Source organism: Leucopleurus acutus (assembly GCF_964270905.1).
Source record: "Leucopleurus acutus genome assembly, chromosome: 3".
Taxonomy (NCBI): Eukaryota; Metazoa; Chordata; class Mammalia; order Artiodactyla; family Delphinidae; genus Leucopleurus; species Leucopleurus acutus.
In genome coordinates, this window is record NC_139145.1 from 119,794,929 (window position 1) to 119,821,386 (window position 26,458).

Below are 26,458 nucleotides of genomic sequence, written 5' to 3' on the forward strand. Positions count from 1 at the left end.
GTGTGGTGCAGTGGGAAGGGAATGAGACTAGGAATCTGGATTTTAATCTCAGCTCCACCAATTTGGACAGGACATTTTCCTTGACCTGAGGAGGAGACTTAGAAGGTTTCTCCTACTCTAGAACTTCTGGTTCTATGAATAACAGTAAAGTTAGAGTTATCTCCGGGTTTTGAAACAGCACTGGATAAGGAGTCTGCAGCACTCCAGGCAGACAGCTGGGAGGCTTCATCATCATGTGGGCCCTCAGAAAGAAAAGGCAAAACGAACCCCCCCAGGTGCTGGCCTTCAAACCATCAAGAGGCAGATCCTTACGAGGAAGCTCTGACCTGCTGTCATGACATATTTATTTATAAAAGATAAAACATCCAAAGAGAGAAAAGAGAAAATCATTAACAAACGAGACGAACTATAGGACCAAATATTTATGACCTATATAGAAAACGAAGGAATACAGAGAGCGTTATGTGGTTTTTATTGGCATTTATTTTGAAAAGCACGTGGATTGCCCATGACCAAAGTGGTAACCATTCAAATTTTGGTTTATTATCAGTTCTGAGAGTTAAATTCTGGTTTTGTTTGTTCTGCTGAGAAAACAACAAGTTTTCTCAGGAACCTTTTAATTTCTCTGATTTTTGAGAAAACTTGACCCTACTGAACGCTGAATGAAAATTTCAAATCAATATGGAGATTCACACAGGCACTATTATTTTACAGATGAAAAACTGAGGGCTCAAGTATCTTGTCTAGGGTCACAGGTAAATGATGACAGAAGCAGTGAGAAAATCCTGGGCTATTTCCCAGCATGGTAGAGTAGGGTTTCAGACCACGATTCCCCTGAAAATTAGCTGGAGGTGGCCACTTATAGTGAAATTCCCTCCTGTTAGTGCTTATTGGGTGCCCCTGGAGACCGTGACCGTGTTCCTTCAAGCATCCTCAGCCCTTCACAAGGGGAAGCCTCCTTCCCGCGGGAGCCCGAGCTTTCTGCTTGCCTGTATCTAGATCTTCCTGGTGGCACAACATATGAACGTCTCAAGGCAGCACGCCAGTGCTCAATGATTTTGGAAATTTAAGGAGACCAAGTGTTAGTATACTGTACACTGGAGTATGATGCCCGATTTCTTAGGAAGCCAATAATTCACTGGAAGCAGGCCCCCTCCAACTCAGACCCACGGATGGTTTGAACTCAGGGTTACTCAGCCCACAGGGACTGGCTGAGCGGCTGGAAGGTCCGACGGCTGACTGTCCTCTTGTTTAATAGCACCGTGTGGGATTTCCTGTCACTGGGGGTGTGGCAGAGCAGAGCATCCAAAGTGTAAGTGGTGACCTGGCCATTTATGTGCAGTTTCCCATACAGCTCATCAAATGTGGCCAAAAGAGCGGGCACATCCTTCACTTTTTCCCTCACTTTGACCAGCTGAAAAAAAAGCAAGAAGAGTAGATTGTTATATCTCTGCAAGATTTCTTCCTTGTTCTTTTTATCCTCCAAGAAGCAGAGATATAAATGCAAAAAAAAAAAAAAAAAAAAAAGAGTGTGCACCTAAAGTGGTAAAAACCAGGGTGCTGGGGTATAACTAACTATAAGGGATTCCATAAGCTATAAACAACATTCAGGATTAGTACTTAAAAATCACCCCTGGTATTTTATAAAAGGGGGGTTCAAGTGGACCATACTATACGATGAAACATACCAGGGAAAGGAGGTCAAACAGCATGGAATCAAGTGTGTCCAATTTAATGATCAGAGCAGGAGGCAGGGTCAAATGATGTAGGGCTTTCTAGCTCATGGTAAGTTTTCTGGAATTTATTCTAAAAGCCATCAGAAGGTCCAAACTGGGACATGATCTGATTTCGATTTAAAAAGCTGTGTGGAGAACTGGAGGGTACAAGAATGTGGAGACTAATCTAGGGGCCCCCATCATAGGCCAGATGAGAGCAGGTGGCGGTTTAGACTGGGAAAGGTATAGAAAAGATGGAGAAGTAGACATATATGAAGTATATTTTGGAGATTAAACTGAAAGGATTTATTGTTGAAGGGGAGAGGAAAAGGGAGGCATCAAAGACATCTTCGCAATTTGGGCTTTAGTAACCTGGAGATGGGGGGTGTCATTAACTGAGATGGGGAAGATGGCAGGATGAGATTTGGAGAGGGAAAATCAAGAGTTCTGTTTTGGACAAGATTGAGATGGTCTGTGAAACATCTAGGCAGACATGTCCGGAGGTTATTGGCTACACAATTATGAGGCATGGGGGCGAGGTCTAGACCAGAGGTGTAAATATTAGCATCACAAGTGTATGAATGGTATTTAATTCTACAAAAATGAGTGAGCTCAAAATTAGAATGTGAATGTGAGTCTATCACATATACACAGGTTGTGTAATATAACACAAACCTGCACACCTTCTTTTCAAACAAGGGCTCCCCACTGAACCTTCTGGTAAAGTTTAAACACTTCTAACATTCTTAAAAAGAATAGCTTGTTTATTCCTCATGTTCAGGGTGAGACGCAGCAGCATATGGCTTTCAAAAGAAGCAAAGCAGGTGAGCCAAGCTGGAGGTAACCTTGCTCTCACTGCAGATACTACCTCAGTTCTTTTTTTTCTTTTTTCTTTCTTTCTTTTTTTAACTACCTCAGTTCTCTTAAATCACTACAAAAATAAATATTAAATGGTATCACTAGGACCATCCTACAATTGAAGCAGAAAACAGTTGGTACGACATTGTTTGTTAATTGAGTTTTAAAAAAGAAGTCAATAAGGAAACAGTTCACGTTGGAGTGGTTTCCGTCACGGTGCTGCAGAAAAGTCCGCAGTTCTTTTCACCATTCCTCTAGGGGCACAACAGCACCTTCTCACCACACATTAAACATGTCCAGCAACTGGTGGCATAAACACTAAATAGAGCATTTGTAAAATGCAGAGTTTTACAACATAAGACTCCACATTGCAATCTCACAAAGATATTCAGAACTAGCTCAAAAGCTGCTGGGGTTTTAGGGATCAGTTCACTTCTCAACAAGCAGTTCCCTGGGTAGCCTCACAGCAACCAGGGGATACACTGAACTAGAGGGTGAGCTTTCTAAGTAAATCAGCCTTATAGGTTTTGGGCGGGGGGAGAATCAGATAAAAACAATGAGTATTTTTCAGTGTGAAGTTTGGATGCTTTAGTCGCATAATCCAGGCAACATATTGACGGGCCAGGTCTAAGGAAGGATTAACATCAGTGCTAGTGAGAAAGCAGAAGTTGTGTCAGTGCTGCGCACACATGCACATGATCGTGTGCTTTCAAACCAGTTTACATTTCTAGTTCCCCTACTTTTCTGAACACACTCCCAAAAGGTTCAGGTCGCTCACAACCTACACAGAGCTAAGACCTCAAATAGAAAGAAGCTTTAAATTTAATCATAACCAGTTAGTTTCCCGACAAGCTCCCTTTACACAGCCTTCAGGTAGGAGTGAGGAATGGGACTGGGCTGGGAAGGCCACAGTGCGGCAGAGGTGGGGAGCTGCCACCTGCCCTCTGCTGCCAACCTGCCAGCTCAGGTGCTAGCCGGAACCCAGCTGGGACCGTGCTACCAAAGGCCAGGGAAAAGGGAGAAAAGCTGGGAGAGGACCGACAACCAGGCCCCTTGGTTAGTCAAAATGACTATACCAGTATCATTACTAACAATATGATCACTGCCAATAATTTATGATTTCCTCACAGTCTTTTTTCCCTGTAGGTTATATATGACTAGTGATGTACAAATCACTAAATTTCGAATGACTTACAATAATTCCTCTTTATGTGCTTAAGCCATCAGTATGGCACAAGGTTCATTTGTTTCATTTTACTTTCAAGTTTTAGAAATTGCTTCTTTCTCTTCATTTTTATTTAACTTTATTTTATAATTTTGCAAAGCATTTATATGGTTCCATTAGTTGGTCTATTCAGGAGCTAAAACCACAGTTCTAATTAGAAAAGCTTTAATATGGTTTCATATCTGGCAGGTCTAGCACCTCTTCTTTCACAGAGTTTTCCCAGCTATTCTTGCTAGTTTGCTCTTTCTACTAAACCTTAACTACAGAAAAAAACCTAATGGTATTTTTATTGAAATGTTACATTATCACATTAACTTGGGCAGAACTGACTTTATGAGGTTGAGTCTTCCTATCTAAACACCCAGTAGGTCTTTCTTTTTAACATCTTTATTGCAGTATAATCGCTTTACAATGGTGTGTTAGTTTCTGCTGTATAACAAAGTGAATTGGCTATACATATACATATATCCTCATATCTCCTCTCTCTTGCGCCTCCCTCCCACCCTCCCTATCCCACCCCTCTAGGCCAGTATGTCTTTTTCCTTGTTTAGGTAGGGGAGATTTTCTTTTTGTTAAGATGAGAGATACTATAGCCTACTGTTTGCCTATGGGGATGATCCACAGGGAAGACTAGCAATAGTGATGATGTTCAAAAGAAGGTGACTGCAACTTCTGGGCTGATGCCCTGGGCTGGCTGGGGGTGGGGATGGGCTCCCAGGCTCTAGAGAGGTGCCTACAGTCACCACGGCTTCAGGAGGGAAGGCTGAGCAGAGAGAGAGGGGGGCAAGGAGGCTGTTGGTGCGGCAGCGGTCCTCCTCTAATCGCTTGTTTCCTCTGTGAAACAGGAAGCAAGGTCATCAACTGAGAGGAGTGGGGAGAAGGAATTGGATGCTTAAGGAGAAAGGAAAAAGGAAAAGAAGAGGGCCGACACCCATGAAGACAGTGTGGGGAAAAGAACCATGTAAAAGGAACAAGTTTTCCTAGAATTTCAGAGGAAATTCTCTTGTGTTAGAGGAACAAAGTCTGCACCCACACATAGAAATCTAGCCACAGGAACCACAGAGAGGTTGCCGGATTGGACAGTCTCTTTAAAGAGGTGGCCTACAGGATGAAGGTATCAAGTGGACAGTTTCAGGGGTGTTCTTGCACCTTTACAGGATTTCTGTGGAAGCCGCCTACTCACCACTTCTTCTGAGAACACAGGTTTTTTCACAAATCTTGACAGATTCCCCTCTGTAGCATCCTTTAGTGTGTCTATTAGGCTTTTCAACATGTTTGACTGGATGTGGATCATAAGCTGAAGAAAAAGAAGAAACAAGAAAAACAAGATTGAGCTAGTGATCAACACTGAGACATGCACCCCGTGAGGTAAGCCTACATTTATAGGCATCGACCCTGCTTTCATGCCACTTCCTAATTCATTTGCTTGCTCAAGTTCAAAGGTGCTTTGAATGAATGGCCACCAACCAAAACTTGTTTTCCAATAGCTAATCAAAACACCACCACTTCAAAGCTTGCTAACAGGCAGAAATGGAGAGAACATGGATTTTGGAGTCTGACATACTTGGGTCAGAGTCTTGGCACTGGCAATTACAGCCAAGTGACTCTGGCCAGGTATTTAATCTCTTTCAGTATCTTTATTTGTGAAATGAGGAAAATACCTTTACATCTCACATTCTGAATTACTGTGAACATTAAATGAAATATCAGCACGCAGGAGGTCCTCAACAAACATTACTATTAGATTCTTCCCTATTTCCTCTAGATTCAGAGGATATGACAATCAGACAATCTCATAAGACTGGCTCTGGGTCAAAAGATACCTTTATCTTTTTATTTTTCTGGTTAGGAAATTGCAGGCATACAGATTGTGCAAGTATAAAGTGGAAGCCGGTTAAAGTCTTAATGAGGCACTCCTATTTATACTACAGCTATCAGAACTGGGTGCTTGTACTTGGCTTTCAAAATGATACCACTAACTACCTTCCATCAGATACAATTAACATAAGGGGAAAAAAGAACACATTTCCCCCGCACCCCAATTACCAGTGTTCACTAGTCTAATTTGAAAAATACAGCAAAGTTTAAAGAAAATAACTCAGAATTCACCAACTAATGTTAACCATTGTTTACAATCTCATGTATTACCTTCCAAATATATGAATCCCCCCCACCCCCCAATTTGATTCTGCTTTTTGGTCAATTATTATAAAGTGAACATTTTCTCACAGCATCAAGAAGTTTTAGGGAAAAATAAAACCTCATTTTTAATGATGAATGCATAGCAATCCATCATATGAATCAAATAAAGCAATAGCATACTTTATTATATCAATAGATGTCATACATTTTAAAAAATTGTTACTTTCTTAGACTTGATTCGCAGAAGTGAAATTACAAAATCGAAGGGTGTAAACATTTTTAAGCCTCTTGATCTTTAGGAAGGATATTTTTTCTGGGAGAGATATTCCTTTCTTATACCAAAGCAACTAAGTCCTCTTAACAGTCCATTTTATAACATTGTATGTTTGTTGAGCAGGTGATCGGGATGAGGGGTTATCTTTGGTCCTGAAGAACAGAATGAAATGGCCCCAAGTAGCCTAACTCCAAAAGCCCTGATCTAAGTTGAGTTCTAGAGCACAGGCAAAACCCTTTGTAGGGAGAGAACATTTCGTGGGTCTCTCACAGTCAGGCAGAGGCACTGACTGTCTTTAGTCCCGAGTGTATTTTCAAGGATGTTTGTGCAGCCAGCAGCCTGGGAAGACAGACCGTGTCTCATCCAAAGCAGAGGGCAGGTATGCTTACTGTCCAATTTAAGAGATTTGGGTTCCCCAAGTTCACAGCTCCTCTCTTAAAATATAATCCCCTGTGTGTGCAAGAAGCATATAGACCTCTTCATGTCGCTCTGTGGGAACTGGGCTCAAGAAACTGCTGCAAAAATGCTAATCCGCTGGCTACTGCTATTGCTGTGAGTAATAAACTGTCCTTCTTCTCTCGGTGTCTTGTGTTCTCCACCAGCATCCACAAAACTGTGGCAGGTTAACTCGTTAGCTCAGAAGTGGGGTAAAATCTCCAAGTCTTAATAGTTCTTAACAGTTTTGTTAGTAAAAACCAATCCCAATTTGGTCGGCAGTGGTCGGTCCTATCAAGGGCAAGGAGAAGTCTACCTTGTTGATGCCATATCTGCAGTGCCTGGCACCACGTAGACCCTCAACAATGAGAAATGAGAAAGGGAGTGTAGGTCGCCTAGCAATTTACAGGGATAAACCTCCCGGACCTCATGCTAGAAACTATTAATGATGTGCTTCTGAAAGATTTCAACTTTTCTTCCTAATTTTTTCCAGTTTCTCTCCTGCCTCCAGCAACTAACCCTGATTCAGTGGGGATTTCAAGAGTAAGGTTCAATACCTGGAACTATACTGCTGAAGGGCAACATAGATGAGGCAGTTACTGATGAAAGGCAAAGAAAAAATTTAGAGCTAGGAGCTTGTCTCAAACTGAAGTCTCAGGGTACAATTAAGAAAGCTAAATCAGGGTACAGTGCATTGCTTCAATCTTACAGATTTCAAACAAAAGGCTAGGAAAATTGAATTAGCAAGGAGCAGGGGGACTTTTCGTTAAAAAAAACTAGTCAAAGAACACATACTTCCCACCCTTCTGATTTTCTGAGACCTCAAGAAATGTGTCACTGGACACCTTTGACCAAAAAAGGGAACAAAAGCCCTGAATATGCAGACATCTCTGCATTTCTTTTCTTTCCAAGTTTGCTATATTTGAAGTAGAATAGCACAGTGTGGTAGAGACTGCTAATTTTCTAACCAATATCCAAATTTCCCTTCTTTGTTTTGATAACAGAGCTCCTAACTTTAACTGATGCTGTCATGTACGGAACTCAGAAACTGTATTTCTCAGGTCTGTCTGCAGCTAGATGTGGTCATGGGATTAAGCTCTCGCCATTAACGTGTAAGTACAAGTTGTTTGGGAAAGCATTCTTAAAAGGGACCAACTTCTTTGTCCTCCTGCATTCTCCTACTTCTTGCTGGAATAGATGTAATGGATAGAAGTCACGTGCTTAGGACAGTGGTATGGAAATACAAGAGGCCAGGTCCCTGATGACATCACGGAATGTCATACCAGACCTAGACCGACCACCTCTGGTTTTCTACTTGGAAGAAAAAGAAATCCTCTAATTTGTATAGACTCTTGTATTTTTAGAGTCTGCATTGCTTCCAGCCAAATGCAATTCTTAAACATATAGGTGAGATGCTGCCACAAAGGGATTTATGAGAAATAATAAGTCCTGTCTCCTTTCCTACCGGTGTGGCCTAGGACTGCCCAGCATGAGCTAGAACTTTAGGGTGGCCTTAGTGAGTAGGAGAAACAAACATTAAAACATTTACCTGTGTTAACAAATAAATGATAAAAAAAAGCAGTGAAACTCACCACCTGTCAATTCCCCTGTAAGGTAATTCAATTCCAGAATGGGTCTAGATTTCTAGAGAAATGATTAGAATTCAATGAGATCATGTGCTCAACCAGTTCGGTGTGGAGCGAGCATGAGCTGGGAAATGGGGAGCCAGGCCCTCTGGGTCGTATCAGCAGCAGGAGCAATTTCAATGAAAAGAAAATTAAGTTGAGGGGAAAAATTAGGTAAGTTCATATTCCAACTGGCAGCAAGAAAAGATTTTAGTGTAAGGCATTAATTTTTAAAGTAGATCTGAAAAAAACTTCATTTATTTCTGCTGATACTGACTGAAGAGACTCTATTCAGCCTATGTGTTAGGTTTCCATTTCTGAATAATTAACAAATTGCCCTTAAGGATTCTAAGCAGATGACTCAGCCTTGGAGAAGCTAGGGCCCGGAATTAAATTATTTTTTAAAAACCTGCTCTAATAACAGAGACCCAGAATCTGAAAGATTATTAAACCTGAGAATGGCACCCAGCTCTTTTCCACCATTCCCAAGGAAGGAAGAAGAAACAGGCTTGTATTGAAATAGGAGAAGTTTAGATTGGAAATTTGCAAGAATTGCCTGGGTGAAAATTTTTAAACAATCTTTAAGTTTCTGGACAACGGATAATTCTGCGACCCAGTTCATGGAGGGAATGGTTCATATCCAAGATCAACTCAAGGATCCTTAAAGAGCACTTGCCAGAAACATGCCCATTCATTCGACCACGTTGATCGGCCGTCTCCCCGCCCCCCCAACCCAGCTCTCCCAGGAGGAGCTGTTCCTGCTGCCACGACTGAATAGCCGAGGAATCTAAATTCAAGGACATGGAGTATGTGCGCTAACAGCAGGTTCGTTTTTTGACATCCTGTGTTCCTTTCACCATTCCGGAGAAGCAGTTAGCTCCAGTCCTAGACAAAAGACGCACAACGCTAATCTCTGTAGGTCTGGAGTGGTGGGGAAACCCTAGGCTTTGTATGTAGTCAAACAGAGTTGATTGTGTTAAAACTTTGACTCTGCTATTTAATTAGCTGTGAGAACCTGGGTAGTTTACTTACCCTTTGAATCTTCATTTTCCACATGTATAGTATGGAGAAATACTGTTCTGACAGTGTTGTATAAAATAAACCGACAAATGTAAGTATCTAGCGTGGCACCTTAGCTAAAATAAACCGAAACCCTGCCGATCTCACTCTCTTCCGTTTCTTATCAACCCTTATTGATCCCCCCATGCCCATTTCAACTCTAGGAAAAGCGACTAATGACCCACATAAAACTTCTCTCACACAGTCTCCTGTGTTTCTTTCCCCGCTGATGCTATGAACCACCTGGAACCCTAGCAATTCTACTGCTATCCAATCATGAAATGAGTGTATCTGCAGGCCACTCTCTCAGAAGCAGATAAATATATTAATACTTGGAGATGCTGAGCCATCCACATCCAGTAGGAAGCTGAGAAGAAGAAAAAATAACATGCATCTGCTGGAAGACCAGGATTCCTAGCCTGTTTGGCTTACTGACTCACATGACCTGGACTTCTGGACTCTGGACCTTTGCCACCTTGGCCTCTATCAGCTGAGAGCTTTTCAGGCTGACCTGCAGTTTCTGTTCAGGTGCCCAGTCTTGGGCCAGGGGCTGCCTGCAGGAGGCCATGGCATGTAGGGCTATCAGCTCTCTTGGGTTTCGATCCACTGGTGTGATTCCTCCCCTGTCTTTTTCTGTTGCTTCCTCTGCCTCACCATTAATGCTGTAAAAACTCATTTCTGGGACCTCTTACCTCCCTTTTTTGTGGCATTCATCAGTTTATAGCAGATCCATTACCAGGTTTTACAGATAAGTTCTTAACTGACAGCTTTGACACTCATCCCCACTCCAGGCTCCTGCCCTTTGCCAACTACAACATCTCTTTTTGCGTATTTTTCTTATATTTAGTCTCTTCCCTTCCAAACCCACCTCTTTCCCTTTTTTCCTTCCAGGTTCTCTACTATCACTGTCTCCATCTTTCTGGTTCCCTAGGCTCATCTTTCCCTCCTGTGTAGGCATTTTGAAAAGTAAATATGAGGTCAAATATAAAGTATTCTTATCTCAGACTTCTTGGTGGAACTTCTTGCCCAGAATTTACCATAAAGGCTTATCTAGTCCTTCTCTTGAAAGTCATCTGGGCACTGGTCTGGGGGTGACATTTGAGGATAATTATGGGCAGAACTGAAAACCACGGGAGCTTGCAGTTATGCCCAATTCCTGTTCATGGGTTCTAGGATTTGTTAGAAATAAATAATCCTTTTATTTAACATATTTCATTTTAAACAAATACTACTGGTATTAGCAAGCATCACTGAACACTGATTACATGCCAGGCACCAACTGTGTTGTGTTAACTAACTACTTTATATGCATTATTCTTTCAATTCTCCTGATGAAAGAATGGTACTATTACTACTGCTACTTCAGATAGAAGGAAAATGGGTGGTAGAGGTTAAGTAACTTTGCCTAAGGACTCAAAACTAGGAAGACAACCAGCAAACTAACTGGCAAACTAGAACCCTCAGCAAAACGAATCTCCCAACAGAGGAGATTCACCCTTTCACCTCCATGCCTCCAGTCCCACAGCCCTGTCCTCCTTCAGAACACTGCTCAACAATATTCTTCTCCCCAGTTCTCCTCCGTTAGCTCCTGCTGGCCAGCCCTTTGCTCCCCAGCCTGGAATACCGCACTGGCTATGACCCGCTATCCCAGTTCATGTCATGCTGGTGTTTACCCATTTCGGTTCAGCTTGACCCCTTGATGTTTCAGGAGACTGTAAGTTCCTGGACGCTAGGGGCTTTCTTTTCAACTCCCCACAACACACGTACTCAGCATACAAGCAGGGCCTCAGCAGGGCCTAGCTGAGTGGGGGCTGTGATGTCATTAATGACAGTAGAGTCTCTTAGTCTTTTCATTGCCCCAAGGAGGCGCAGACGACTCACTGCTCACTGAAAAGGTGGCAACGAAGTAAGAATGAAAATGGCTCGCATTTATTGAGCGCTTACCAGGTTAGATGCCACCTTATGCCGTAGGTGTACTGACTCCGTGAGTCAGGTACCATGGATAGGATGTAATCAGCACGCAGGCTCTTCCTAAGTCTCAGTGGAGAGACTGCAGAGTCCATCTCCCTTCTCTCTAAATTGACAGCCTTTCTGTAGTCATGTGTTACACCTGCAGCATTTAGCCACCTCTTATATCTGAGCATATCTGCGTTTCCCACCTGTTTATACACTCCTGGAAGAACGTATTGACTCCTCTCATAGGGCTCCATTATAACTTTCACACAGTGATCAATAAATGAACATAATGGATGACCTTGGGAGATCAAAAGTCATTTGTTGTACACAGACAAAAAAATCTAGACTTCGTTTTATTACACTTCAAGCCTTACTTTAAACCATAAAGAAGTCACTTACATTTAAATTAGTGCAGATTATGCTTTCTGGCTTCATGATTTGAGAAAAAATGGATATAGCTTTTGCCAGCTGGTTCTAGAAGGAAGAAAAACAAGTCATACCCCCAAGGCATATAAACATTACTCTGCTATCATAAAGATCATTTAAGATGTCAGGATAGTCCTATTCATGGTGCCCCAGGGTTTTGAAGTACACAAAGAAAAAAAGTTTTTTGGTAATCAAAAATGGACATGCTATAAAGTGTTTCCTACAGTGGCATATTACTGAATGTTTTAACAACCTGCCTGAGTTCCACGTTCTAAGATGGGGGCATAAAGTTGGCATTTCCCCTTCTCTCACTGGAATGAGCTTTCAAAAAAAAAACAAGGTTGAGAAATAGAAATGCACACCCATCTTTGACATAATTAGAACATAGCAGAAACCTCAAACCACAGAAGAAATCTGCATTGCCAAAAACACTGGAGATGGAGCATACGCGAGTTCCAGACAAAGCAGTAAGAGGAGGACATTGCTGCATATCTCGGAAGGAGTGCACAAAGTAGTTCTCAAAGGTGAGGGCACAGCCTCAAGTACTAAATTCCTGTTTACAACGATGATAATAGAGTTTAGAACTAGTAATGAGGTCTTTGGATCCTTTTGGCGGCAGAGGTGAGGCTAATCAAGAATTTGCACAGATCAGCCATACTTGCAGGAAACAATATGTCACTTATAGCAGCGTCAGAGAAGAGACTTTTCATTGAAAATCACCTACGTGCCTACTCCCATTGGCCAGGAAGAAATAGAGCCAATGCATATTTGTAGACAAAACTCAGATATAAAAAAATTCCTGCTAGCCTAGAAGGTGGCAACACGGCGCTATTCTCTTCTGACATGAATCTTCTGCAAGTGGCTGGTCTAAGCATCTTTCAATGATGAATAACCAAAAAAGAACCAGCATGTAAACTATATAAAGACATTATGGGGAAAAAAGAAAAAAAGGATTACAGCAAGAAAAAAAAAAAAGAAAAGAAAAGAACTGGCTGATGAAGAACTCCCAAAGGAAAAATGTTTCCATGGATATAAGGGACAGAAAAGAGAAAAACTAACAAGATCAAGTCACTCAGAAGTGGGAAAAAAAAAAAAAATTCAGGCAGGCCTCAGATTTCTCCACAGCAACATTCCATACTAGAAGACAGAAAAGCAATGCCAAAGAAAACCTCAAGTAAAGCAAATATCACTTCACAATTTTATATCTGGCCAAACTGTAGTTTAGAAAAAAAAAAAGGGCAAATAATTTTAAATACCAAGAACTCAAGGAGTACTGTTCCCCTGAGGAATTTACTAGAACACACTTTGGAGAGCTTTAAATTAAAACCATTCCCTGAGCACGTTACTTGGTAAACGAATCATTTGAAATTTCCACTTTTATTATTTGAGAAATTTCTCTGAGTACAGCCTCCCTCATTGATTTTCCATAGGATCCTGGCCAGCCCCGTGTAAACAGCAGTGCATGTTAGGCCCTCAACTGTAAATGAAAACATTCTTTGGAGGCAGAGATATAGATGTAGGTTGCCATGGCACCAAAGGCATTGGTCTCTTTATGGGGACTTTTTCTTTATGACAGAGTCAGAGGAAAAAAGATAAAATAAAAGCAAGAACAAATGAAAGTAGTAAAGTCTTGCCTACTCCTAATTCACTTATGTGCACCCCAAAGCCTTACCTGGTTCAGAGCTAATGCCACTGCAAAACAGGATGCTCTCCTGCAGAGGATTTCTCCCTTGATGAGGGCTTCTTCCCTTAACGTGGTACAGATTGTAAAAGATTCAGGGCTATTCTGGGGGAAGACAGGATTGCTCAATAAATAAATGTCACAAACCTTTAGGTTAATAAGATGATTAATGGTGCCCAGTGTTTCAGATTTCCTTTTGGAAGAATTTCCTGGAGCCTATCTCAAGCCGCTTAAAAGATTAAGTTCCATATAGAGACTATTTGCAAATAGACTCTGTTATCTATATATTAGCAGCTCAAATCTTAAATGAACTTTATTTTTAGCTCTTTGTCGGTATTCTGACCTGGGGCAGCTTTACCCACAAACATACAGGTCTCTTTTCATCCAGGCAGGCTGGTTTCAAGACATAGGTACCATAACATACACGTGTGAAGAGTCAGTGTGCTACTACCGTATTAAATGATAAGCGTAAAGCTTAGCAACACCACAGAACTTTTCCTTAGGGGGTTTCCAATCTGAAAATATCCGTGTTAAGTCAAATGTTTGAAAACATGAAAACATACCTGAATGGAAATCATGAAAGAATCCCATAAAACCAGATACCTTAAAACAAAAACCAACAAAAAAAACCACACACACCAGGAAGATGAGTGATATACAAAGTAGCAGACAGCAGCGGTAAGACAGAATTCTCTTCCTTTATCTATGTTGTAGGTGGGTTAGGTTTACAAGAGCAGCATTAGTTCTGTATCTGTCTGTCACGGCGTGATTCGTTACTCAAATCCTAAAGGAAAATCTGAATTTAATGAGAGGGGATGGTTCCCAGAATTGGCTTGCAATTTGTAACAGCTGACCAGTTCAATTTTTCAATTCCAGTCTCCACTGAGTAAAACAAATTATTCCTGAACACAATATAGGGCAGCGGTCCCCACCCTTTTTGGCACCAGGGACAGGTTTCGTGGAATACAGCTGTTCCACGGAGCTGGGGTTGGGGGTGGGGATGGGTCAGGCGGTAATGCGAGCAATGGGGAGCGGCAGGTGAAGCTTTGCTTGTTTGCCCACCGCTTACCTCCTGCTGTGCGGCCCGGTTCCTAACAGGCTGCGGACTGCCACCAGTCCGCAGCCTGGGGGTTGGGGACCCCTGATATAGGGGAGAAAAGTCCTCTGGCCCTTTGTAAGTAGTAGAGTTAAATTCTCTCCACTTCAGTATACGCTCAGGGAGACATCTCTAAGAAGGCCAGGAAACTGTATCACAGCGCTGAAGAACCAATGCTCAAGTGTGTGTCATGTTGGCTTCTGTTCACAGAATCATAAAGTGGCAGGATTGGAAAGGATCATCTAGTAATCCAGCGGTCAGCAAACTACGACCCTGGGGCCAAAGCCAGCCTCTGGCTAAAAATGGTTCTTAGATTTTTAAAGATTTGTAAAAACAAAGAAGATGTGCCTAGGACCGTAAGTGGCCCCCAAAGCCTAAAATATTAACTATCTGGCCTTTTATAGAGAAAGCTTGCTGGCTCCTGAATCCAAATGCTTCATTTCACAAATAAGGTAAGTGACCACTTCAAAGCCAGTTCATGTTAAAGTTGAGACTAGACTCCACATTTCTCAATTTCCAAGTTGGTTTCTTCCCCCTGTAACCCAACTGCCCCTCTTGTTTTGGAAAATTGGTATCGCTATGCTTTTCAGGGAAATTTTTCAATAGCCACGTTCTACCTTACTTAGTGTTCCTTCATTTTCAGTATAAAAAGGTTTTGTTAAGTTTCCAGTGTTAAAACGGCATGAATGTGTACAGTAATGCATGGAATCTTGGTCACTGTACTATTTCAGTTACCATTTATGCATTCAATAAGTAATAAAGAAACAGTCTATGTGCAAGAAACAATCCTGATAGAGTAATAAGAAAGGGATTTATAAGTCATGCTCTCTATTCTCAAAGAACTCATTTTAATGTCACATACATTTATTAAAGATCGCTTGTGAACCAGGCACTGTTAGGTGCTGGCAAATAAAGAGGCCTCAAGGAGTTTACCCTCTAGTGGGGAGGATGGAATGTGCATCCACTTAGCAGATCAGGCAGTGCTATAAGTGCCATGTCTGTGAACACAAATAGATCACAATCAAGGGATACTGAAGGACAGAGAGAACACTTCCAACTTAGGTGATCACAGAAAAATTCACAGATGAGGACAGAGTAGCCCTTGAGTTCACCAGTGAAGGATGCTAAGACTTTCATGGGAGAGGGCCACAGAGAAGACTGGTCTGGTGAGGTCCAGCAAGAGAAAGAGGCCTCTGAAGCAGAGTTTGAACCCAGCATGCTGTTTCTTGTTCTCATTATCTACACAAATGCCAGAGAAGATGGAAAGATGATAAAATTGCTTTTCCCATGATAAAACTGTCTGACATGGCTAACTTGGGTTTTCTAAAAATGAACATATTTAAAATGGAAATATCTGCACCAGATGGAAAACAGACTTCAGGGGAACTGAACTTTATTTGTAGAGAAAAAAAATAATAAATCCTCTCTCAAACATTACCCAAAATGCTCTAAAAGTTTAGGGAAGACAGTCTTACCAGTTTGTAGCAAACTGCAAAAGCAAGGATGTAAGTATCTTTGTTGAACTTCACATCTTGGTTTTTCATCTCAATCAGTACTTCCAATGCACCTGTCAAAAGCCAGGAGTGGGCCGGCAGTGTTAAATGCATTCAAGTGAGTTCAGAGTCCTCTACTATTGATTCCCAGAGTTCAAACTGTTTAGCTCCATCTACTGAAAAGTACACTTCAGCACAATAAAAACTTTTGAAGTCATTTATCAATTAACTAAATTTCAAAATAAACTATCAGGTCATACAGGAAGAACTAGTATTTTAAAACCTATTATAACTGCAGCATAAGTAAAATCTGGGGTGTTTAAGTCATGATGTGATGCAATAATGTTTTCACACTTAAAGAATGGGGTCTCCATAATTCAGCCACTCATCAGGAATATAAAGATCATTTTTACATAGTCCATTGTTTTTCCTAATTTTACATAGTCCATTGTTTTTCAGCAAACATAAATTGTGATACTTACTTTTATATTTACCTTTGATAAACAACATATCCATCAAAATATTGAATGATGTGGAGTCTGAGAAGAAACCTCGTAAATGCTAATGAAGAAAAACAATATAGTTTGGTTAAAAGGTAAAACTATTAAGGGAGTACTTATACTGCATCTTCTCTGTCTAGGACTGTCTACATATTTTATTCATTTAGCAAAAAAATTTAAATGGTGCCCACTCTTTTGGGGTCATGCCTTTAGCAACGGGCACAGTGAACAAGAGGCAAAAGATATGGCAAGAGATCTCTAGGTTTCAGAAATCCAGTGAAGGACGTCTTTATGCAATGGGCTCTGCTAAGCTTAGAAGAAAGAAGCAAGCCGGTTAGCCCTCCTGGGGGTTGTCTTGGAACCTGGGTGCAGAATATTAACACGAAGTGGCAGCTATAAGTATGCTTGAGGGCTAAGGTGGGAGAGGCTTACACAACTATGATCCTCTTTTGGCAAACGAATAATAGTTGATTATTCACTTTTTGAAATAACTCACTACAACAGTGGTTCTCATCATTTTTAATGGGATGATAATGTGACACATGCTATTCAAATACACCATTAAATGTCTTGTGCAAGTCTGTTATTTTTTTTGAGACCTTATTAGGCAGACCCTATTCTAGGTGTTAAGAATAAAGAAATGATGAACAAGACAATGGCCCTGCCCTAAACTCTAGTAGGGCTTATAATCTAGGGGAGCTTAAATTCTAGCAGAGGAGACAATGAACAAGTGAATAAAACAAGCGGAAAAAATAAAAATATAATTTCAAGTATCAATCAGGGCTATGAAGAACAATGAAACAGGATAAAGGGAACAGAGAAGATGATGGAAGGTGGTCAGGGAAGGCTCGCTGAGAAGAGGAGACCTCAATGAAGTGATGCAGATGTAGAGCACTGAGGCCACGGGCCTGGCTGTCTGAGAGAAAACCAGAAGGTCCAGAGTGGAGGAAGCGAGAGGGAGAGTGGCAGGACATGAAGTACCACAACGGGACCTTGAGGGCATGGTCAGGGGTCTGAGTTCTATGCGAAGTGGGATGGGAAGCCACCAGAGCAGCCCCGTCCATAGGGAGAGATTGCAAGCCTCAAGTGTGAGCCACGTATGTGACTCTAAATTTTCAAGTAGTTTCATTTAAAAAAGTAAAAAGAAAGATGTGAAATCAATTTTAATAATATGTTACTTAACCCACGAAATCCAAAATTTCAACATGTAATCAATATAAAACATTATTAATAAGATACTTTACATTCTCCTTTTTATGCCAGGTATTTAAAATCCATCATGTATTTTACACTACAGCCCATGTAAATATGAACTAGCCGCAGTCCAAGGCCTCCAAGGGTACATGGGGGTAGTGGCTACCATACTGGCAGCACTTCAGGGTTCTGGGCAGGGGACACGACAAGGTAAGGTGGAAGCAGGATTAGGCTTTATGGTATTTGACTCTAATTCAGTTTATTCTACAACTCCAGGAAACATATACATACATGAATGCTTCATGCTCAGGTAGGTTAAAAAAAACCAAAAAACGAAAACCTTTACCCTCATTTTCTTTCTTTTTGTTTATCATTATACTCGTGGCTATGATTTATTACAATGAAACGTTTGTTTTCTTTTAATTACAACATAAACATATGCTTATTACAAAATAGTCACACAATACAAAAGTATATACAGTAAAAAGTGAGGATTTCCTCTAATTCTACCCCCGAAGATAAGCAGTAGTTTAGTGTATATCCTTCTAGATTTTTAAAACATATATGCTATAATGTAAATATGTATGTATATTTCTTCTTTTAGGAAAAAATAGGCTCAAACTAATCCATACTGTTCTGAAACCACCTTTTCTCTGCTTACTAATATATTATGGTCATCTTTCTAATACCCAGGGTCCTTAAAAGAGGGGCAAGGTGAGAGTTAACAGTTCCTCCATGGATACAACACTTTATATGAAAAAAAGTAAGAGGCAAAAGGACAACTTAGTTACGGAGATTCTTAAAAATATTAAAATGTCCCAGGGGGCCAGCCCTGGCCCCCAAATTTAATAAATGTTTCTGACCATGGATGAATTTATAATGTCTCTGAGTCCCCGTTTCCTCATCTGTAAAATGGAAATAATAATAGTACCTACCTCGCCAGGGCTATTGTGGGAAACAAATGAAATGAAACATGTATAATGCTTAAGCATGATGCTGCGAACTTGTTAAATATTCAATGAATAATTACAAAACTAATTATTGTTACTTTTGCTTTTAGGAAAATAAAATCAGAATATGTGAAAAGCAGAGATTCTGAAAACAGAAAAGCACTTACAACATAGCCTTCAACCAGAAGTAAAAATACGAAAACTGGAGAGAGGCACAGGTGAAGAATAGGAAAGGCAGTCTGCCTCAAACTAGTCCCCACTAAAAGCTCTTCAAAAGAGAAGATGTCAGTCCCAGGTGGACACACATCCAAGGTAGGTAGATACCTTGTAATCTGTACTTACACCTCTTCCACACCTCTGTATAAAGAGGCCTACGCCTCTTCGTAGGCAGTGACTCCAAGGAAACCTTAAAAATCCAGGGAAGAGCTCATTCCCTCAACCCAGCAGCCTTTCTCTGAAAATCGAACCCAGGAATAATGTGTATAGAAGAGCTGCCCTTCCTAACATCACTGAAAACACCCCATCCTCAGCGCAAGGAAGTCACCATGGCAGGGAAGGCAATTGGGAGACAGTAACCTGGTCTTTGATGAGCTCCACTGCAGATTCCTCGAGATCCAACTCGTAGCACAACCTCATGAAAAGTGGTCCAAACTTGTATTCCCCCAAAGTGATATTTCTGTTCTCTGCATGGTACCTGGTAAGCAAAATAATTCAATGAGCCAAACAGTGGGACCTGAAGAAAGACAGACCGTGGCATGCACTCTACTAGGTGCTGGGGACACAGCAAAGAATGAGGTCCTCTCATAGTCTGGAGGGGAAAGTGCAGAATTAAAGATGACCAGAAGAACCCTGGCAAGCAGAAGCATACTAGGCATTTAAATAAACAAACAAGGTCGTTAGAGGCCCACATACTCTGAAATAAAAGAAAGTAAAAACGCAGATTGTAATCATCTCAATTTACCAACAACCTGCTAGGACTGAATGTGAGCATATGTCAGGGAATAGCAGGGGTCTTGTATCTGTAAGCCCAGCAGAATTGACTGTCTCCTTCCATGCTCCTGGAGAAAAGGAAGGAAAGGAGTGGGGTGATGCTGTGTCCCCCTCAAGTCTGGCTTTATCCCCATATGGGATGGCAAACGACCAATAGGTGCATTTTACAATTAAACCAATTTCTCTGTTTTTCTTGGCTAAGGGAAAAGTATATGTGAACTACAATCACCTAGCCAAACAAATTAAATGCAGCTTTGAAATTTTAGTTTTAGAAAAAGGCTAGTTTCAAAGACAGTGATGTTTTATATGTATGTGGCTTGGGATTTCTACAAGCAGCCAGTCTGCCAGTTAGAACTGCAGAACTGAAAATTGCGCCCATAAATTTCCTTTCAATAACCAACTCCTCCTGCTTTAGACACCAAGAAGACAATCTGGTGACAAAACAAGTACCTCATGATTGCATGTAAATCAGATTTTAGGAAGCTCTGATTTTAAAGAACAGAATATTCTTTTACCTTCTGCTAAAATCAGTGAGGAAAGTCATAATAGCATATGGATAGTCTATTTTAAACATATGTACTGCCAAAAAGAATGAGTGTACTTTTAAAGATACATTTCATAATCCAGTTATAAAAGTTACAAAAAATATTCATTGCTTCATTTACAACAGTTATGAATTAACTTCTTATATCAAAATATCAAGTTGTATACCTTAAAGATACACAATTTTTATTTGTTAATTATACCTCAATAAAGCTGGAGGAAAGAAGAAATAATTAAGTTATAAAAGGCAAATATAGTGTCGTGATTAAGGATTTTTAGACTCTGATTCCAAAATGACAGTTCAGATCCCAGCTGTTTTACTTACTAACTGTGTAACCATGAGCAAATTAATTAATGACTCTGTACCTCAGTTTCCTCATCTGTAAAATGGAGATAAGAAAAGAACTCAACTCAGAGAGTTTTTGTGAGGATCAAATGAGATGATATGCCTGGCACACAGTAAGCCTTAGACATATGCTCCCTCTTATACAATGTAAGGCAAGTTGAGGAGAACATCTTTAAAAATCAAAGTATTTCAGGGCTTCCCTGGTGGCGCAGTGGTTGAGAGTCCGCCTGCCGATGCAGCGGACACGGGTTCGTGCCCCGGTCTGGGAAGATCCCACATGCCTCGGAGCGGCTGGGCCCGTGAGCCACGGCCGCTGAGCCTGCGCGTCCGGAGCCTGTGCTCCGCAACGGGAGAGGCCACAACAGTGAGAGGCCCGCGTACTGCAAAAAAAAAAAAAAAAAAAACAAAAATCAAAGTATTTCAGTAAATAATCTCAAGAGAAATGTGTGCCAGATTAAAACCAAAAATGAAAATTTTCCTAACTTAAATGACACAGTAATAAAAGTGCTAGAAAGTCACAGAGATAGTTAATATCACCTCTTCTTGACAAGAAACATTCAAGTTAGAGGATCTAAAACCCTTCTATAAACCAAGCAACAGCATGTGGTCCAGACTGTGAGGAGATTCAGTTGTTCCCCATTTTTGGCTCAATAAAGAGCTTATGTTCTGGCTCGTTGCTCTTTTTCCCCAACAGGGGGTCGCCTGTCTCAGGAAGAGAGAGAATAGGTTGGTTAGGCCGAGGATCGACTGCCCCCCGCAGCTTGTCCAGCTGTCCACAACTAGAGGGAAAGGACAGCAACCAGGCAGAAAGTATTAGCATCAATAAACGGATTATGAGTCATACTTTGAATGTTTATGACAAAAATAAGAGTGGAAGGAGCATTTAGAATGTTATCCTGTTTTGTTACTCTTGTAAACATCTGATAGCTTTGGGTAGTAAAAAGAAAACTGAGAGTAAAACGAGCCAGAGAGTCTCAAATGATTCAACTGTATGAAACTGAAATAGCAGGTTTAGGTTTGCAGATATAGTGTGACTGTGAACTAGCATAATCCCTTTTGGAAAATAATCTGGCAGTCTGTATTGACAAGCTTTAAAAGGTGCATGCCCTCCGATCCCCAAAAGGAAATAAAGAATAAATTTTATGCATAGAGTTTGCTCATCATGGCATTATTTATCCTGGTGAAAAATTAGAAATAATTTAGATGTTCAACAATAGGGGCACAGTTAATTAAAATACCTAACCTATAATCAAACAGTGTATAGCCATTAAAATGTGATTCCTAGAGTATTAACAGGCAAAAACATTTATGCTACAATGCTAATTAGAAAACAAGAAAATATCATTTTATATACACAGTAATAAATACAACTATGTAAAATAAACCCTACCTAAACCTCAAAATCTTTGCATGAAAAAGAATCAGTGAGAAAATGTATCAAAATATTAACAGTGGTTTCTTGGATGTGGTAGACAGGCCCCAAAGTTGGCCGCCATCATTCCTCCCTGTATGTGTATGCAGCTCCGTCCTTCCAGAGGTGGAATCCTTTCCCCTCCCCATGGATCGGGGCTGGCCGCTAACTTGCCCTGACCAAGAGAATGGGACGGGAGTGAAGACGTGCCAATCCTCGGCAGCTCCACAAGGCCTGCAGCTTCCACGTGTACTGTGCACTAGTGCAGCTCAGGCTGGACTCGTGAGCAGTGAGACTCTACCAGCGGGGGGAGGGGCTGCATGCAGGGGCACTGAGGCTTCAGAAACGCAAGCGAAGCCTTCTCGGACCTCCCGGCTCAGCCTACCAAGCTGACTGCAGGTGTGCAGGTGGCTTCAGCTGATAACAATAAGAACTGCCCAGCTGAGACCGGCCTCAGTTCCTGACCAACAGAGTTATGAGAAATAATAATCAGTCGTCATTTTAAGTCATTAAGTTCTGGTGTGGTTTGTTATGCAGCAAGAGACAATCGAAACAGCAAACTGTGTGATGTATGCAGTATTTCTTCTTTCTACTTTTTCGTGTTTTTCAAAGTTTCAATGAAATTTGCATAATTCTGTTTTTCTTTTCCTTTTTAAAAATAACATTAATTTTTTCACATTATAAAATTAATAATGTCCCTTATAGACAAGTTTGAGAAATCAAAAAAGTACACATTTAGACAAACAAAAAATATAATGTTTCAAAGAACCATGGTTAACTTACGGTATGTATTCTTCCAGTATTCCATATATGAATACCTTGTATTTTTCTTGTAAATGTACAGTATAAATGCAGCTTCATGTATAGAAATGTATCTTTAAAGAATGGTGAAAGGAAGCTGTTGATTTGGTGCCATCCTGCTCCCAAGTGACACCTTTGCTCGGTTGCCTAACAGCAGACTGTGATTACATATGAGTTCCTGCTGGCATGGGGAAGTCTGATAAGGGATCAGACAGTGAACGGAACAGGCATAAGCCTGTAGGGGGGAGGCTAGTTCGGAGTCCACTGAAGTGATCCAAGTGAGAGGCGTGAGGCCTGAGCTAAGACACTGGTAATGGGGACAGAGAGAGGAAGGCTAGGGATGAGAGACACCGCGGAGCAGACGCAGGAGGAGGGCAAATGAGATCGGGGGAAAGAATGACTGGTCAGTGTGACAGCAAACACAGCAAGAGGAAGAAATCTGTGTAGGTTGAATGTGAAGACCGTGGGAACATGTAAGTGGACTTGGTGAAGAGGTTGGTGATCTCCTGGGGCATGAATTATCTGTTTTGCTATCTTCGGCACCTGGCATGTAGTAGGAACCCAATAAGTGTTCGCTGAATGAATGAATGAATATAAATGGTGGAGCTCAGGGCAGGCATCTGGACAAGAGATTGGGAAGTCACCAGTTTAGAGGTGAGAGCTGAAATCTTGGGGGTAGATGAGATTGCTCAGGAAAAAGGAGAGAGTAGGAAAAGACAAAGGCTGGCAGGATTTTAAGGAAATGCCTCACCTGTAAATGACATTTTTAGCCAGCTCCACATCGTCCCAGGACTCACACAGATGAAGTAAGGTTCTCAACTCCTCTTTCAAGATGAGCTTATTCTGGGTCAGTTTCTCTTCCAAGTTTCTCAAATAGGTTTCTGGAAGAAAGCACAGTGTGGTGGCCATCACTTAGGCTGTCTCAGACCGTCAGGAGGCTGACCTCAGGGAGAAGGGGAGGCTAGAACCTGGCCCAATGCAAAGAGCCACTGAGGGGGGCTCACGGCCACGCAGCTCCCGTCACTGGCTGGTCTCGAGAGCAGAGTGTCAGACGTGGTGTATGAAGCAGCGAATCTGTCACAGGGCGCAGGTCCAGACCTCACTCCAGACTTCCCAACACAGAATCTCTGGGAGTAGGAGCACAAGAATGTGCATTTTTGATTACCTGGGTGATGCTTATGCACCGTAAAGTTGGAGAACTAACGTCCCAGAGGCTTAGACCAAAGAACTGTATCTACAGGTGACGCATGAGAAAAAAAAACTAACCAAGATATCCAAACCATCAGTTGGCAGGGCACCTAGCAGGAAAACTGAAAGGAAAATGCCGTCAGCCCACAACGGATGACTCACATGATTCAGGAATACTTCAAGTCTTTTTCACTTGATTCAGTTTTACCACTTTTTCATTCCTCCTGGTCCCTCTCTACTCAGTTGTTAGAAAGCATGCCACAGTACTGCATAAGGCACAGGGGGTAAAAGAGTCCTCCCAACAGCAGCAAACCCTCTTTTAGTAATAGAATCATTTCAAGGTGATCACGCTCTATGTCCCTTGTCTTGTATCTGATCAACTGTGGAGACAATCAAACACCAACAGGAAACCCTGCTTCTTGGCATTAGGAAGGGACTGTATTTTTCGCAGAATGTAGGGTGAGATGCAAGGCAGCCACCAAGCAAACATCTGCTTTCCAGAAGACAGGGCTGTTCTCAGTATCAGAAGCTGCGAAAGTCTACAGGATTTGTTCCAAGGCCCAGAGCTCCGAAGGAATGCTGCTTAAAGGGATGGCACAATATACATTAAAAACACAAGATCGGGAAGATGAGGCAGACACTGCTCTTGATTTACAAGAAAAGAAGGTCCATTAGGTTTGAATTAATGCAACGGACCCTCCAATCTCTATTTGCAGAATCGTGTAATGGTTAAAGGTTTTAGAGTTGGGAAGACGTGAGCTGAAATCTGGGCTCTGCCACTTGCATGCTACGGGGAGATCTGGGGAGGCCTGTCTCTGAGACAAGATTCATGTGTGAAGTGAGGGCCATGATACCTGCCTCGTGGGGTCATCCTGAGATAATGTACGTAAAGCACTTAGCACAGGGCCCAGCATGTAGTAACTGCTAGGAGATCACAGACATATTGTTCTTATTTTCATTCCTCTGTCACGAGGATTTATTCTATTAAATATTTCTAAACAATTTCCAAGCTAAAAGACTTTAATGGGTCGTCTTTACATCTTGTACTTCTTAATACTTAATAAGTCCAAAATTTCAACAGATGTAATTTGTATTTTAAAACAAATCCATCAAAATTAAGTGCTTATCGTATATTATAGTCAGAGGTATCCTTCTTTGTGTGAGAGACACAAGGAAGGATAAGGTATGGTTCCTACCCTGAAAGAGCTTAGAGTCTATTTGAGAAGACAAGATAAATCTATATAAAGCTACCTGAAAATAATGACAGAGTAGGTGACATGTGACAGTATAAACATAACAGGAGAGAAGAGAGAAATCAGGGCAGCAGAAACAGACTAGGTCTGGTGGAAGTGGAGAGGTACCAGAGAGGAAGGAAGGGGCTGAGTAGGGTTGGCAAAGCTGAGGGGGTGGGGAACTGTCGGTATGGGAATCAGCATGAGAAAAAGCACAGAACTGGGGGAAAAGGTGGTGAGAGGAGACCGTGACTAGATTAACAGGAAATCACACTGGTTCTAGAAAGGGTGAGATCCACTGTGGAAGAGCTAGGAAGCTGGAGGGAAGGGGCAAGTTTGTACATGATGTGGTATATAACAGAGTACCATTGTGGGCTCTTATAATGATGAAACATGGACAGGATTTTATAAATACCTGACAGTGGAGTAGATTGGCACTCATTATATTAATTGCCTTTTAGAACACATGCACGACTGTCACCGCCTTAGAAAGACTATGACAACTGGAATAACAACTAGATAGTGACACGAAGCCCTAACTGCGAACTTTACAGAGCTCCAGACGACCGGGGGTAAGAAGAAAAGACTGAAGTAAAATCTAGATTGAGTCTACTAAAGTGAAGATTAATCTATTTTCTGTCACTCTTATCTTCTTGTTCTGTAGGTGGTTTTGTACAACAGCATGATAGCGGACCAGTGAAGGAAGACTGCTTTCTGGAGAGATGAGAAGCAAGGAGTGTTCATTAGGTGCTCACAAACATCTGACAGTGAGAAGGAGGAAAGCTGGAAAAGTAAGTAGGACAAACAAAAGGGTTGTTATTAAAAAAGAGGAGAGGGCTTCCCTGGTGGCGCAGTGGTTGGGAGTCCGCCTGCCGATGCAGGGGACACAGGTTCGTGCCCCGGTCCGGGAGGATCCCACATGCCGCGAAGCGGCTGGGCCCGTGAGCCATGGCCGCTGAGCCTGCGCGTCTGGAGCCTGTGCTCCGCAACGGGAGAGGCCACGACAGTGAGAGGCCCGCGTACCACAAAAAAAACAAAACAAAAAAAGAGGAGAGGCTTGCTGTGTTTCTAAAGGAATCTGAAGTACTGGGAAAAACTCAACGTGCAGGAGAAGTGGGAATGAATGCAACAAGATTTCTCAGATGCTGAAAGGGAATAGGACGTAGGGTGGTGGTGCTGTGTTTTTAGCTTTTTACAATAAAAATTTTCAAACATACCTAAAATTAGAGATGGGCACCTCCCATGTGCCCATCACCCAGCCTCAACAGTTATCAATGTTTTGCTGGTTTTTTAAAGAAACCTTTGTTTTAGTCTACTG

At 41.6% G+C, this 26,458-nt stretch overlaps 1 protein-coding gene across 1 annotated transcript in view; it reads right to left on the reverse strand.

The window, feature by feature from the left end:
• Window positions 1-472: 472 nt before the first annotated feature.
• Window positions 473-26,458, reverse strand: part of PTCD2 (pentatricopeptide repeat domain 2) — a gene marked incomplete at its 5' end in the record, with an annotated part of 28,338 nt that continues 2,352 nt past the window's right edge. The window contains 8 exon segments of the mRNA XM_082835747.1: window positions 473-1,414; window positions 4,982-5,095; window positions 11,689-11,763; window positions 13,388-13,501; window positions 15,968-16,059; window positions 16,468-16,546; window positions 19,206-19,323; window positions 23,472-23,601. Of these exon segments, the coding sequence (XP_082691873.1) occupies window positions 1,190-1,414; window positions 4,982-5,095; window positions 11,689-11,763; window positions 13,388-13,501; window positions 15,968-16,059; window positions 16,468-16,546; window positions 19,206-19,323; window positions 23,472-23,601 (947 nt within the window). The 3' untranslated portion in view covers window positions 473-1,189.